General features: G+C 38.4%; 1 protein-coding gene across 1 annotated transcript in view; it reads left to right on the forward strand.

The window, feature by feature from the left end:
* The window catches only part of CWC27 (CWC27 spliceosome associated cyclophilin), a 174727-nt gene that overhangs the window by 96305 nt on the left and 65177 nt on the right, over positions 1–13245 (forward strand). Inside the window, 1 exon segment of the mRNA XM_070412057.1 lies at positions 4789–4892. Coding sequence (XP_070268158.1) covers positions 4789–4892 — 104 coding nt within the window.

Raw genomic sequence — 13245 nt, forward strand, 5'->3', positions numbered from 1 at the left:
GTAGGCCAGAGCCAGGGGAGACCTGTGGACCCCTGGGCCGGGCCACAGTGGAGGTCTGCAGACCTCCGCACACGTGCGGACCCCCGGCCAGGCCTGTGGTGGAGGAACCTCTCTGCGCACCTACGGACCCCCTTGCCGGCGCAGGGGGTGGGGATGTGAGCCTCACGTCCTGGGCTCATTGCCGGGGGCGGGGATGTGAGCCTCACATCCTGGGGCCGGCACAGTGTGTGGGGACGCGAGCCTCACGTCCCAGGGCCAGGTACTGGGGTTGGGGACAGGAGCCTCATGTGTCCAGGCCTGCGCAAGGGGTGGGGATGCGAGTCTCACGTCCTGAGCTCGTTGCCGGGGGCGGGGATGTGAGCCTCACGTCCCAGGGCCCATTGCCAGGGTCAGGGACACGAGCCTCATGTCTCTGGGCCGGCGCAGGGGGCAGGAACGCAGTCTGCTGACTGGTCATTACGTGACAGCATCCCGACCAATTTGCATATTATCCTATTATTAGATAGATTTCTTTTGCCATACAAGCAGAAATTAGACTCTATAGGAGCCCGAAAAATGCTGTCTGGACTCAAAAGCCAGCCCATAGTTTGTATGCTTGCTTTGTAAGCAGTATTCTTCAGGCTTACAATTTTCATTCCCATTATATCAAATTTTAATATATTCTAGTGCCCAAGGATAGGCTTATAATCCAGAGAATATAAGATTGGGAACCCTAATATCAGACTGCAATCTAAAGACTAGACTAGAAATTTGCACTTTATTCCAAGAGTCATGGATCCCACAAGTACTAACAAATGGTGTTGTTTGAATGGTCTGAAAGATTATGACAATATTGTAAACTCTTCATCACATGAAAAATTCAGGATAATGAAGCATATTTTAATAATTTCTATCTATAGACCTACTTTTTTTATCTCACTTTGTCTTTTTGGATTTTTCTGAGAGGAAGGGATTTTCTGAATCCAAAGTTAATCCTGTGCTCTACTGCTTCTATAATAGTATATGCTTTCATTGCCTCTCATTCTCTGCATACTTCAAATTACCCTTATAATGTTTATTCAGCCACCATGCAGCATTTCCTCTTTAATCTTCAGAATACCGTAATCTTAGTCATCAGAAAACATTATCTACATTTCTGAATTACTTACCAAAGTAAAAATGTTTTAAATCATTATAATAAACAGATAAGGGTATTTAGTGGACAGAGCAAAGATGTGGTTGCTATGCCCTGTGTTTGTATAACTTCAAGAAATAGGAAGTAATTACATTTATCTAAGAAATACATAATGAGAGCCTAAACTAGGCATTGATGGTGAAAGTCAAGAAGAGCACTTGTACGTGAGAGAGATTGGAAAATGACGTGCTTCAACAGTGATTCAGGGAAAAGGAGCGGGGACAGTCCCAGTGGAAGTTTAAAGTCTGGTCATAACAGAAAGTGCTTCCACAATCAACTAGGGACCTCAGAAGAACGAACAGGTTAGGGCAGGAAGGAGATGACTTCAAGTTTAGACATAAAGCTTCTGTAATTATTGTGACATCTAGCCTCTGCTATTCCTCTAGATCTGGACCCTTGAAATGTGGCTAATTTGAATTGAGATGTATAAAGTACACACCAGATTTAGGAGATATAGCACTAAAAAAGAATGTAAAATATTAAAGTAATATTTTTATATTGGTTACATGTTGAAATACATTTTGGATATTTTAACCTGTTTTTGTGTGTGTGTTGTTGGGTTTTTTTTTTTTACCATTTGTTTAATGTAGCTGCTAGGAAATGTATGTGTCTTACATTTTTGTTGGACAGCACTAATATACATGGAGATTCGTAATAGATAGTTACAAATGCAGGACCAAAATGAGGGCAAAACGTTTAGATTTGGAAATAACCTATGTAAAGGTGATACTTGATGTTATGTGATGATTAGATAAAAATGCCAGTGTACAGGGTATGGAAATGGGGAAAATGCCAACAATTATAGGATGAGAAGAGAAAGAGTAACTAGGAGAAGGAGAATTGGCAAATCAAGACTCTTAAGTGGTAGTTAAGTCTGATTAGGATAGAATTTCAAGAAGGAAGGAGTGGTTAATATCATTGCATGATAGGCCAAAGAGGAAGAGGAGGACTGAGAAAAGGCCATTGAATTTGGTTGATACAGAGCAGTTTCAATAGAGTATAAAAAGGATAGATTGCAAGAGATTAAGAAGTTAGAGGTTGATGCAATAGGCTGTGTATATAAACTATTCTTTCAGGCAAGGAGTCCACTTGGGAAGATAATAATCACTTGATTGGAGCACAGTCCACGGAAATGTGATCATGTTTGTTGGCTGAATAAAAGGATCTTTGAAGTAGGAGTGCTTGAAGTTGTAAGAAAGAGAGATAATTTCTATAGTAAGGTCCTAATGCATTGGGTCCCAAACCTGAGTGCGTAATGGAATCACCTGGGGAACTTGTCACAAAAGCAAATTCCCAGGCAGCATCCAATATCTAAAGAGATCATATTCTCTAGAGGTTTGTCTTCTGGAAGTTGTTTTAACAAGCTTTTTAGGTGATTATGATGTATCCATAAGGACAAACAAGTAGAAAATTAAAGGTGCAGTTGAGCACATCAGTGAAATGGCTGAACGAATCATCCAGAATGGATGGAGAGCCAATTGGGCTTATGATAGGATCAGTAGACGGTGAACTACGTTAAGGATTTGGCTTTTGTTATTAGAAGAGTAAGCACAGGTTCAGACAAATGAATGAGTGAGAAAACTAAAAAGGTTCCCTGTTCAGCATGGCTTAGTGGTTGAGCATCAACTTATGAACCAAGAGGTCACAGGTTCAATTCCTGGTCAGGGCACATGCCCGGCTGTGGGCTTGATCCCCAGTAGGGCTCATGCAAGAGGCAGCTAGTCAGTGATTCTCTCTGATCATTGATATTTCTATCTCTCACTCCCTCTCCCTTCCTCTCTGAAGTCAATAAGAAAAAAAATTTTTTTAAAGGTAATAGATATTGATCAGAAGGAGAGTTTCCGAATTAAGGGTCTTGGAGGCCAAGCAGATACATAACATGACTGTGTGTGTTTGATGTGGGAAAGAGGTAAAAAGAAAACTGAGTCACTGACATTGTAAGACCTATCAGTTTGGTAACTCTATTATAGGGCAGTGGTAAAATATATATATGTTTATAATCTATAAATCAGATTTAGAGATCAGGATGAAGAAATAAAGGTTGAATCAGTATAGAATTATTCAGACTTAAGATTCCACTAAACCTTCACATGAGTGTCTGTCTCAGTCTTTGTGATCCACTGTAGCTTTAGTTGAAAATAGAGTGGATGTTTAACATTCACAGATATAAAATTCATAGTTTTGATTATTCACAAGTGACCCTGCCCTAGCCGGCTTGGCTCAGTGGATAGAGCATCAGCCTGTGGACTGAAGGGTCCCAGGTTCAATTCCGGCCAGGGGCACATGCCTGGGTTGCGGGCTCGATCCCCAGTGGGAGGCATGCAGGAGGCAGCCTATCGGTGATTCTCTCTCATCATTGATGTTTCTATCTCTCTCTCCTTCTCCCTTCCTCTCTGAAACCAATAAAGAAATATATTTTAAAAAAAAACAAAAAAAAAAAAACAAGTGACCCTAAGGGTTCATCACAAATTAATAAGTTTTTCCAAGGCATGAATTTGAATCTTCTGTCCTAAAACTGGCTTGTTGAAACTAGTCACTTAACTAGTGGCTTACAGTGAAGTCACCATTTACATTTCACTTTGCCTTTAATATATGATTGTATTCATCATCAGAATACATTGGTCTGGTAGTTTTCACAGAAGAGGAAATTATTTGCCAAATTGTGGTATTAAGTGGGTATTAAAAGGTATTAAAATTTTTATTGAGTTTATAAAAATTTTAGCACTGCAGCTAACTTGTAATAATTGCTTAATAAATGGTAGTTATTTGTGCCAGTTCAGGAATTCAGTAAGTTTTAAAGCCAAATCTTTTTGGGTATGCCCAGGTTTAGTTAATAGTACTTACATTAAAAATTTTACTTTGATTTGGCTATCCACAAATTATTAAACTGAAACTAGGATGTTAAATTTGCAAGTAAATTAGAGGGAGAACAATGGGTCATTTATCACTTACCTAATTCTGTTTGATATACTTGAAAGGGGGTATATTTTATAATAACTCATATTATACTAGAGGCCCAGTGCACGGATTCGTGCACATTGAAAGGAAATTAATTAGAAGGTGGCCAGCAGGGCAGGACTGGGCAAGACAGCCGGACACACCCTGGAACCAACCTCCCAAGGTCCCTCTCCGGCCAGCCGCACCTGGGGCTACGCCAGGGCTCGAAGGGTGTCTACAGAGTGAGCGGTGTCCCTCCAGCAGGTGGGGTCTCTTGGCCTGGCCTGCGGGGATCGGCCGAAACTGGCAGTCCGACATACCCGAGGGGGTCCCAGAGTGCAAGAGGGCACTCTGCAAAGTTGCTGTCGCTTGGCAGCTCCTGTGTTGAGCGTCTGCTCTCTGGTGGTCAGTGCATATCATACCTACCAGCCGGTCAGCCAGTTGGAGGGTCAGCTGGTTGCTTAGCCTTTTATATATATGGATAGATTGCTATTATAACTTTAAAATATTCTTTAAGTATATTTCCATACCACAAGTAAACATACACAAAATTAATTACATTACAAGCTATGTTTTTCTTAGGGATTTAATGCACCTGAAAACCAGAATTACTTGTTTTTGCTAAGCAACTTTCTCTCAGTATATTTTATACTTATGTGATTGTTTTTGCTTTATAGTGAAGAGCTCAGAAAAGAAGCAAGACAATTAAAGCGGGAACTCTTAGCAGCAAAACAAAAAAAAGTAGAAAATGCAACAAAACAAGCAGAAAAATCAAGTGAAGGTAAGGGTATTTGCTTATATTTTAACATGGTACTTCTTCTTCCTTTATACCTTCAATGTTAAGGTCTTGTATAATCATAGTACAATGGTTAAAACCAAGCAATTAATGTTGATACAGCACTAGTGACTAACTATAGACCTTATTAGAATTACCTTATTAGAATTGGAATTCACCAGTTTTCCCATTAATGTCATTTTTGTTTTATGATTCCATCCAGAGTTCCATCATGTCTCCTGATTCTCACTTAGATATTTTGTAGAATGTCTCACCTTGAGTTTGTCGGGTGTTTTCTCATGTAATATTGAGATTATGCATTTGGGGGCAAGATTGCCACATAAGTGATATGTCCTTCCCAGTGCATTATATAGATGTAACAGGATGTCTATTGTCTTTTTACTGGTGACATTGCCATGATCTCATGGTTAAAGTGGTGTCTGCTGAGCTGCTACACTATAAAATTACTCTTTTTCCCTTTGAGATTATAAATATTTGGGGGAAGATACTTTGAGACTATATAAATATTCAGTTCCTTTTCAAGCTTCCCCCACTAATTTTAGCATCAATGGGTGGGTCTTGTCTCTAGGCAACAGTTATTTACTGTGGTGTTGTAATGGTGAGTTTGTATGTCCCTGATACCTGTTATGTTTATTACTTGGAATTCTTCTGCAAGAGAGAGGTCTCTCTTCTATTATTTATTTATTTACTTATTTATGTCAGTATGGTTTATAAGCATTTATTTTCTATGTTTTAATCCCAAACTGTCATTATTTATTTTGTTGTTCAAATAATGTCAGCATTGGCCCTTAGTAGCTCTTTCTGGCTGGCCTCTGTCCTTTCATCTTGTCCCATCCTTTGCATACTTTCTTACTTTCTGGCACAAGATGCTCCCAATTGATCTTGTGTTTTGCCTTCTGCACACCTGGAATCAAGCACTTCTCCAAGGAACTCTGGTTTCTCTTATTGGAGTTTGTATTTAGAAAACAAAATGTGAACACTAAGTTGGTCATTTTATTTTGATTCTATTATTTTTAAGAGTGTTACTAGGAGCAATATTGTATTGTCACTATCTTCTTAGAATGCTTAACGAAATTCATATTTAGCCCCTATCTGTAATGCATTATGGGTTACCTTTTTCTTAGGATTAAATTTCCTCTAAACTTATTTTGATCTTTTAAAATTGACAAGTGTTGCTGATAAGATGATAAAAAATTATTTAGTATGAAAGATTTATGAATTTCAGTAGACATTATATTTTATTTGATATTTACATGTTTCTTTGCAGTTTTTAAGTCTAGTAGTCTTTCTTCCCCAGGATTGAAAATGATACCATGAGCCATCTCACTGCATAGCATTGTGGAAACAAAGTAGAATTTTAGGCATCCTTGAATGTTTGTAGAACTTAGCCTATCTTCCCAGACAACAGATACTCCAAGATTAGGACTATGTAAACTCTGGGAACAGATCCAGAGGTTCTCATATGCATTTGCATGGTAAGATTATCACATAAAAAGAAGTAGGAAAGTGTTATTTGACCATGACTTTATAACGTCATGCATCAGTTGAGCTGAATACCCTCATGAATCTATTCAGGAAAGATTTCTTGTTTGGGCTATATGGCTACATATCAGGCTTTTATAAACCATTTTCTTTTAGTCCAAGACTAAATTATTTGAGTATTATAGCAACTCTGTATGATTTGGTCTTTTGAACATGATATGAAAAGACTGAAAATGCCTGGTTGTACTTTCCTGTTTGTTTGTTTATATCTAGCTATTTAATTTGCCAATAAACTTAGAAGTAGATAATCAATATTAAAAAAGAGGCTTGTGGATATTTTGTTGTATAGTAAATTGTGTAATATAGACTTACCTTTCACAAGAATTTTTTTTTATCTGGATGCATAGACTACATCTGCTAATAACAAAGGGACTAAAAATACATTAATTTTATTTTTTATAGTAATTTTGACAGTAGTATTCAGTGCTCATTATATGTAACACTAACAATTATAATAATCCTTTGGAATATTATAATTTCTCAAAAAATAAACAGGAAATGAAACTCCCATTTGACCCAGTAATCCTACTTCTAGGAATATATCCCAAGAAATCAGAAACACCAATCAGAAAGGTTATATGCACCCTATGTTCATAGCAACACAATTTACAATAACCAAGATTTGGAAATAGCCTAAGTGCCCATCAGCAGATGAGTGGATTAAAAAACTGCAGTACATCTACACAATAGAATACTGTGCTGCTGTAAAAAAGAAAGAATTCTTACCATTTTGCAACAGCATGGATGGACCTAGAGAGCATTATGCTAAGCGAAATAATCCAGTCAGAGAAAGGTAAATATCACGTGATATCACTCATTTGTGGAATCTAATGAACAACATAAACTGAAAAACAAAAATAGATCCAGAGACATAGAAGCATCGAACAGACCATCAAACCTCAGAGGGAAGACAGGGGAAGGTGTGTATGTGGGGGGGTGGGGGGGTGTGTAAGAGATCAACCAAAGGACTTGTATGCATGCATATAGGCATAACCAATGGACACAGACAGTAGGGGGGTGAGGGCATATGCTGGGGGGTGGAGGCAGCCGGGGAAAGGTCAATGGGGGGGAAAAAGGAGATGTAATACTTTAAACAATAAAGAATTTAAATTAAAAAAAATAAACAGGAAAGTACTAAGACCAGGCATTTTCCGTCTTCTCAGTAAAGCTCAAGATCTGATATTCCTTATATCATAAGGATATTGTCAGATAATGGATATAATTATAGATCTGTATAAGAAGAGCATTATCTAAACACGACCTATGCATTTTTGTCATTGGTTTGCCATCTATTTACTTTTTTAAAGCTTCAGATAATTTATAAAAGAAGTCTTTAGTAAATGAAAAGAAAAGAATGTCAAGGGATAAAATCATTATAGTCATACTAGAAGCCTGATGCACGAAGATTCGTGCAAGAATAGGCCTTCCTTCCCCTGGCTGCTGGCATGCGGCGGTCTCACTCCGGCAGCCTGTGTAGCGGCGGCAGCAGTGGCAAGCCCCTCCACTTCCTCCTCGCCCTCCTTCTCCAGAGAGTTCCTCTGTGCAGCTCTGGCGCTCCCGGGGAGGCACAGAGGGGAAGAGGTGGGGGGAGCGAGGCAGGCGGGGAGGACTGGAGAGGTTGGGTGCGCTAGTGAGTTTCACTTTCCCATTGTGAAACTGGGATGCAACTGTCCCCCTTCCTCATCCTCTTCCTCCTCTGCCCTCCGCCTCCTGCCTGCCCACCCTCCTTCCATGCCCATTGCCCCTCCCTTCTTGATTTGGCGAGATAGGGAGGAGGGAGATCTGATAATTTGGGTTACTGTGTAGGCGGCCTCTTTCATCTATTCAAAACAAAGCTGAGCTACCTGCTGCTGCCGCCATGGCCACCACCATCACCCCTTGGCTGGCCCGGGGCTCCTGGGGCACGCTAACTGTGCACTGAGCGAGCTCCTGCCTGTACCCATGGGGCTGCTCCAACACTAGGGTTTTGTTTACCAGAGCAGCGGGGCAGAAATGGGATAGAGCAGTGGTTCTCAACCTCTGGCCCTTTAAATACAGTTCCTGATGTTGTGACCCAACCATAAAATTATTTTCGTTGCTACTTCAGAACTGTAATGTTGCTACTGTTATGAATCGTAATGTAAATATCTGATATGCAGGATGGTCTTAGGCGACCCCTGTGAAAGGGTCGTTTGATCGCCAAAGGGGTGGCGACCCACAGGTTGAGAACCGCTGGGATAGAGGGAGACACCAGACACTGGGAGCTACAACCTCAGGCACCAGAGGTTTGCCTCTGAGGCCGGGAGCTGGGCCACTAGGAGGCTGCAAGGATGGTTGACAGGTGTGGAGTGTGGTAGATAGGCCCTGAGGAGGCACGCTGCCCAGAGGCCCAGAGCGGCCAGGGGGCAGGGCCACCGCTAGTTTTGTTGGGTTAATTTGCATACTCATTCCTGATTGGTTGTGGGCATCACAAAGTGATGGTCAATTTACATGTTTCTCTTTTATTAATATAGATAATTAGAATTTTTATAGTAGCATGAAATTGAACTTAAAATTCTAAGGAGTTACATATCTTGTTGAATGCAGAGTTGCAGTAGGCTGTAACACCCCAATGTAGGTAAACAAGAAGTGTGGTGTTTTACTTAGAGACAGCATTGTCAGGAGAGATGTGCTGCAGGACAGTTCTGTTTGCAGCCCAGGAGTCTCGTTAGTCCCCCTGTAAATCATCCAGGCCTGTAAAGAGGACGTTTGTGGGGGGTAATAAATTTTAAATAAAATTGGTAGTTAATTGGAGGCAGAGTTAGTTTCCTGTGTTGGCTCTGTCAAGTACTTTAATAAACTATATAATCCTTTTCATTAAATTGTGTTTCTAAGTACTTCCCAGGTTTCTTTAAGTTTCATCATATCAAACTAGTACCAAACTGCACATAGTCACTTAGAGATATAGTTTTGGACTATTCTCTAATCAGCTTTAGGAAGATAAGGTGTCAGATCCTCTTTTCAAAGTTCTAAGCACACAATACCTGCTCTATGGCTAGTGCCAGAAATTAGAGGAGGAAGGGGCAACCGGAGATTGTAAATCAAGAAAGAATTTTAAAGCCTCTTCATGAAGCACATCCCTGAGGTGCTTAGTTCCTCTCAAATTGCACTGGTCCATTTCAGGTTTCTTCAAACTGTCTTTTTAATTCTGGATTAAGTCAGACTAGGGCCCCTCAGGTTTGATAGGTTATGAAAGTGTATCTATAGTTTTTGACTACTTTTCATCTATCTAACCTATAATGTTAAACTAGCTTAATCTTGGTTTTTATAAGAAACAAAAATCCCTTTGGAATGTTAGCTTTGTGCTGTGTCCGATACCATGTAGAATTAATTCCTCTTTTTGAGCAAACTAAGCAAAAATCCTTTTTTCAAAGTAGTTCACTTTCTTCAGGTACTCTTGAATTATTTTTCTTGGGAGCCAGAAGTATGAGACCTATTTTTCCTGTAGTCTACTTTTAATTATGTACTAACTTTTAATGTCATTTATGTAGAAAAGTGAAAGTATATGCCCTTGGTTCATACAAAGCCTCTCGGACCAGTATTACCAGTGGTAATACTCTTTATTTCTTACTTTGGTCATGGTGCTAACAAATTGATTATCTGATTCTAAGTTTAAAATAGACTAAAGAATAATAAAAGTCAGGGACAGTATCCTTTAAGAGGGCAAATTCATAAAATGTATGACTATATTAACTACATATCTCAAAAATTAAAATATAAATAAATGAACAAGCAAAGGAAAAGCAAGGGCAGGGACTGGCCCATGGATCTCTCTAGCCAATTATATTATTGGGCTAAAAAAAGTGAGAGAGAAAGACCCCGGTAGGGATATCTATTCTGACGGCAGCAAGAGGTGGAAGCTGACCACCTGACATTAGGTAAGTAAGGAAACACAGGAACATAGGAGTGGAGTATTATGGAAATCTTTGCTGTAGATGATACTTCATTTATTCTTAGAGAACATGTCAGATGTTCATTATAATAATCCTGATTCATTAAGAAGAGTTTAGATGGTATTTATTATTGCTTAATACGATTGAGAATGGGCAATGATTCTAACCTAATTGGCAAAAAAATAGTCATTTTAGCCAATTAAAGATAAGATTCTCTTATCTGAAATATTCAGTTGTGCAGAGCATCCTATTTCCTGGAAGTCTTGGAAAAATAAAGCTTCCCTTTGTAGTCAGGACCACCAGTCTCCCCGGTGAAATTTTAGTGCATACATGTTGTTACCTTCATGAGCCAGAAAGCACATTTCTAGCCATTTGTCTTACAGTCATACAATTTTTTAAATAATAAAGACTTTTAAAGGTATATAATGAATATAAAGATGTACATATCCTCACAATTAGACAAAGAATCTAATCTCTTGGTAAGGTGAATACGAGATGGTCATCTTTAATTTGAGAGTCTATAAAGCACTTTGTTCTTTTTTGGACATCTAGACATCAAGAGCAAGTCTTGTTGAAATTTATTTTAGAACCATACATTATGGGCATATTTAATTTTCATGTGCATTGAAAAATAAACTAACTAATTTATATATTTTTCTATTTCTTGAATTCTAAACCATCCTGCAGACCTCCTAATGGTAACTTAGGACTCATCTCTAGGAACCAGTATGTTAAGGGTATCTCTCTGCAGCCCTTCACTATCTTTATATAGTTTTTAAATAAGCATTCTTTCTGCCTGGTGTTGATGTAATTCCAATGAAGGAAATTTAACAAGAGCCTTTAGCTATATTTAGCGTAACTCTAGTTTGTCTTATTAATATCGATGCTATTCCTAATCCAGTAAAATTAAGTTTGTTAATTGATACAGCTAAGCATTAATCTTTGGTGGTAACTGTTAATAAAAGCTATATTAATTCTTCTAATTATAAAAGTAACATACGTCCTTTGCAAAAAATATCAGAAATATAGAAAAGCATGTAGATAAAAAGAAAGATCATCCTGTAATACTTCTTCCAAAGACAGCCATAGTTAACTTTGTGATATTTATTTTTCTGGACTTTTTAATCTTCATGCCAGAAATATACAGGTGTATTCTTTTCCATATATTTTATTATAATCTTATTTGTAATATGCTTTTTAAAAAAAAACGTTCAAGTGAAATTGGCCAGTAACTCTTAAATGTATAACCTGCTTTTAGGGGTATTTGTTCCTCTTAATTCTATCATATCAGACAAAGTAAGATAGCGAAGACATGGATGTAAAGACTTCATGAATGTGGTGAAGAGATAAAAAATTCCTACCGCCTTCAGCTCTAGGTGTAGAAGATGTGAGGGTACTGGCACCCAGGGACTTCATCTCGTTACTGATGGGAGTTAATTAGAACTCTCATAAATTAAAACAAAACAACAAGCAGGAACCTGCTGACACTGCCTGGTAGCCTGCCACCTCCTCATGTCTCAAGTGGCCACTGATAAATCTGCAAGGAAATTTTATAAATTGCATTAGATATTTGGAGCCTGAACTGACATAATTACAAATTTGTCCACTTTAGAAAGTAAATGAGGTGAGTGCTGTGTGTGTGTGTGTGTGTGTGTGTGTGTGTGTGTGAGAGAGAGAGAGAGAGAGAGAGAGAGAGCGAGAGCGCATATGGTGTTTTTTATTTTGTTTTGGTATTTAGATGGTCTCATGGCAGGGGGACTACTCTCGCCATTAAAAGTTTGATTACAACCAGCATTCCCACTTAGGAATGGAGTTCTTAACTATTCCAGACTGCAGTCAAGACCTTATTTTAAGTATGATGTTTTTCTTTTATGTGACATTTTCTGAGGTTTTGCCAAAAATGACATCAAACATATAATTCATTTGAGTGCTGACTTTCTTCAGCATCTTGCAGCACTTAATCAAATTTGAAAAAGATATATTCTTTTCACAGCTTTATAGTGTAAACCTGTGAATATGTTGCATTAAAACTTACTTTGGACAGTTTAATCTGTGTGGCATTAGATTGATTTTTTAAATGATTAATGCAATATGCTGACAGTTTTAAATGGTTGTAGTTTCAGAATTCTTCACATCAACTCCTGGCACATGGTACAGATGCAGCTTTTGAATATTAGTAATTTCTCATGCAAAAGGCAGATAATCCCTAAATTATACTAATAGCTACATTAAAGAATTTGAAATGCCAGAAAGAACAAAGAGAATAATAAACTTCTCAGAACTAAGATGATGTCAAAATATTAAGAATCATTAAACATCTATTTTGAAGTACAAAAGTAGTTTATATTGTTCTTTTAAAGTGGCCACACCAGAGTGTAAGCTTATTTAAAACACTGTGCTGCAGTGTGTTTAAAAATGTGAAAGTAGGCTCGCTTTAAGAAATACCTTGTGCATCAAAACTCTGATATTGAATATGCTCTATTTACATTGCATACTTCTGTGCAGTCGTCACAGTTTGGGTTCTAAATGGAGCATCCAGTCCTACCCTTCCATTGTATACACGGGAAACCAAAGGCCAGCCAATTAAGGGGCTTACCCAGAATCACACAGCAAACTAATAGGACTAGAACTCAGGTCCCCTGGCTTCCAGTCCAGTGCTCTTTCCGTGCCTCCATTCTTCAATTCGATCCAACCTCGAGTAGATACAGTCTGTAAAGTTTTCATTGGTATTTATGAAACTTCACTTTGATTTTGGTGAGAATACTTGCTTTTAAAAACCCCTTAGTAAACCTAGAGTCCTTTCAAGAGCACATTATTATCATGCTTGTTGTCAAAAAGTAAACATAATTTTGGAATAGATGACAAAATTTTAAATGTTATTGAAA

Source organism: Myotis yumanensis, unplaced genomic scaffold (genome assembly GCF_028538775.1).
Source record: "Myotis yumanensis isolate MYYU_CA2020_CCGP unplaced genomic scaffold, mMyoYum1.0.hap1 SCAF_4, whole genome shotgun sequence".
Taxonomy (NCBI): Eukaryota; Metazoa; Chordata; class Mammalia; order Chiroptera; family Vespertilionidae; genus Myotis; species Myotis yumanensis.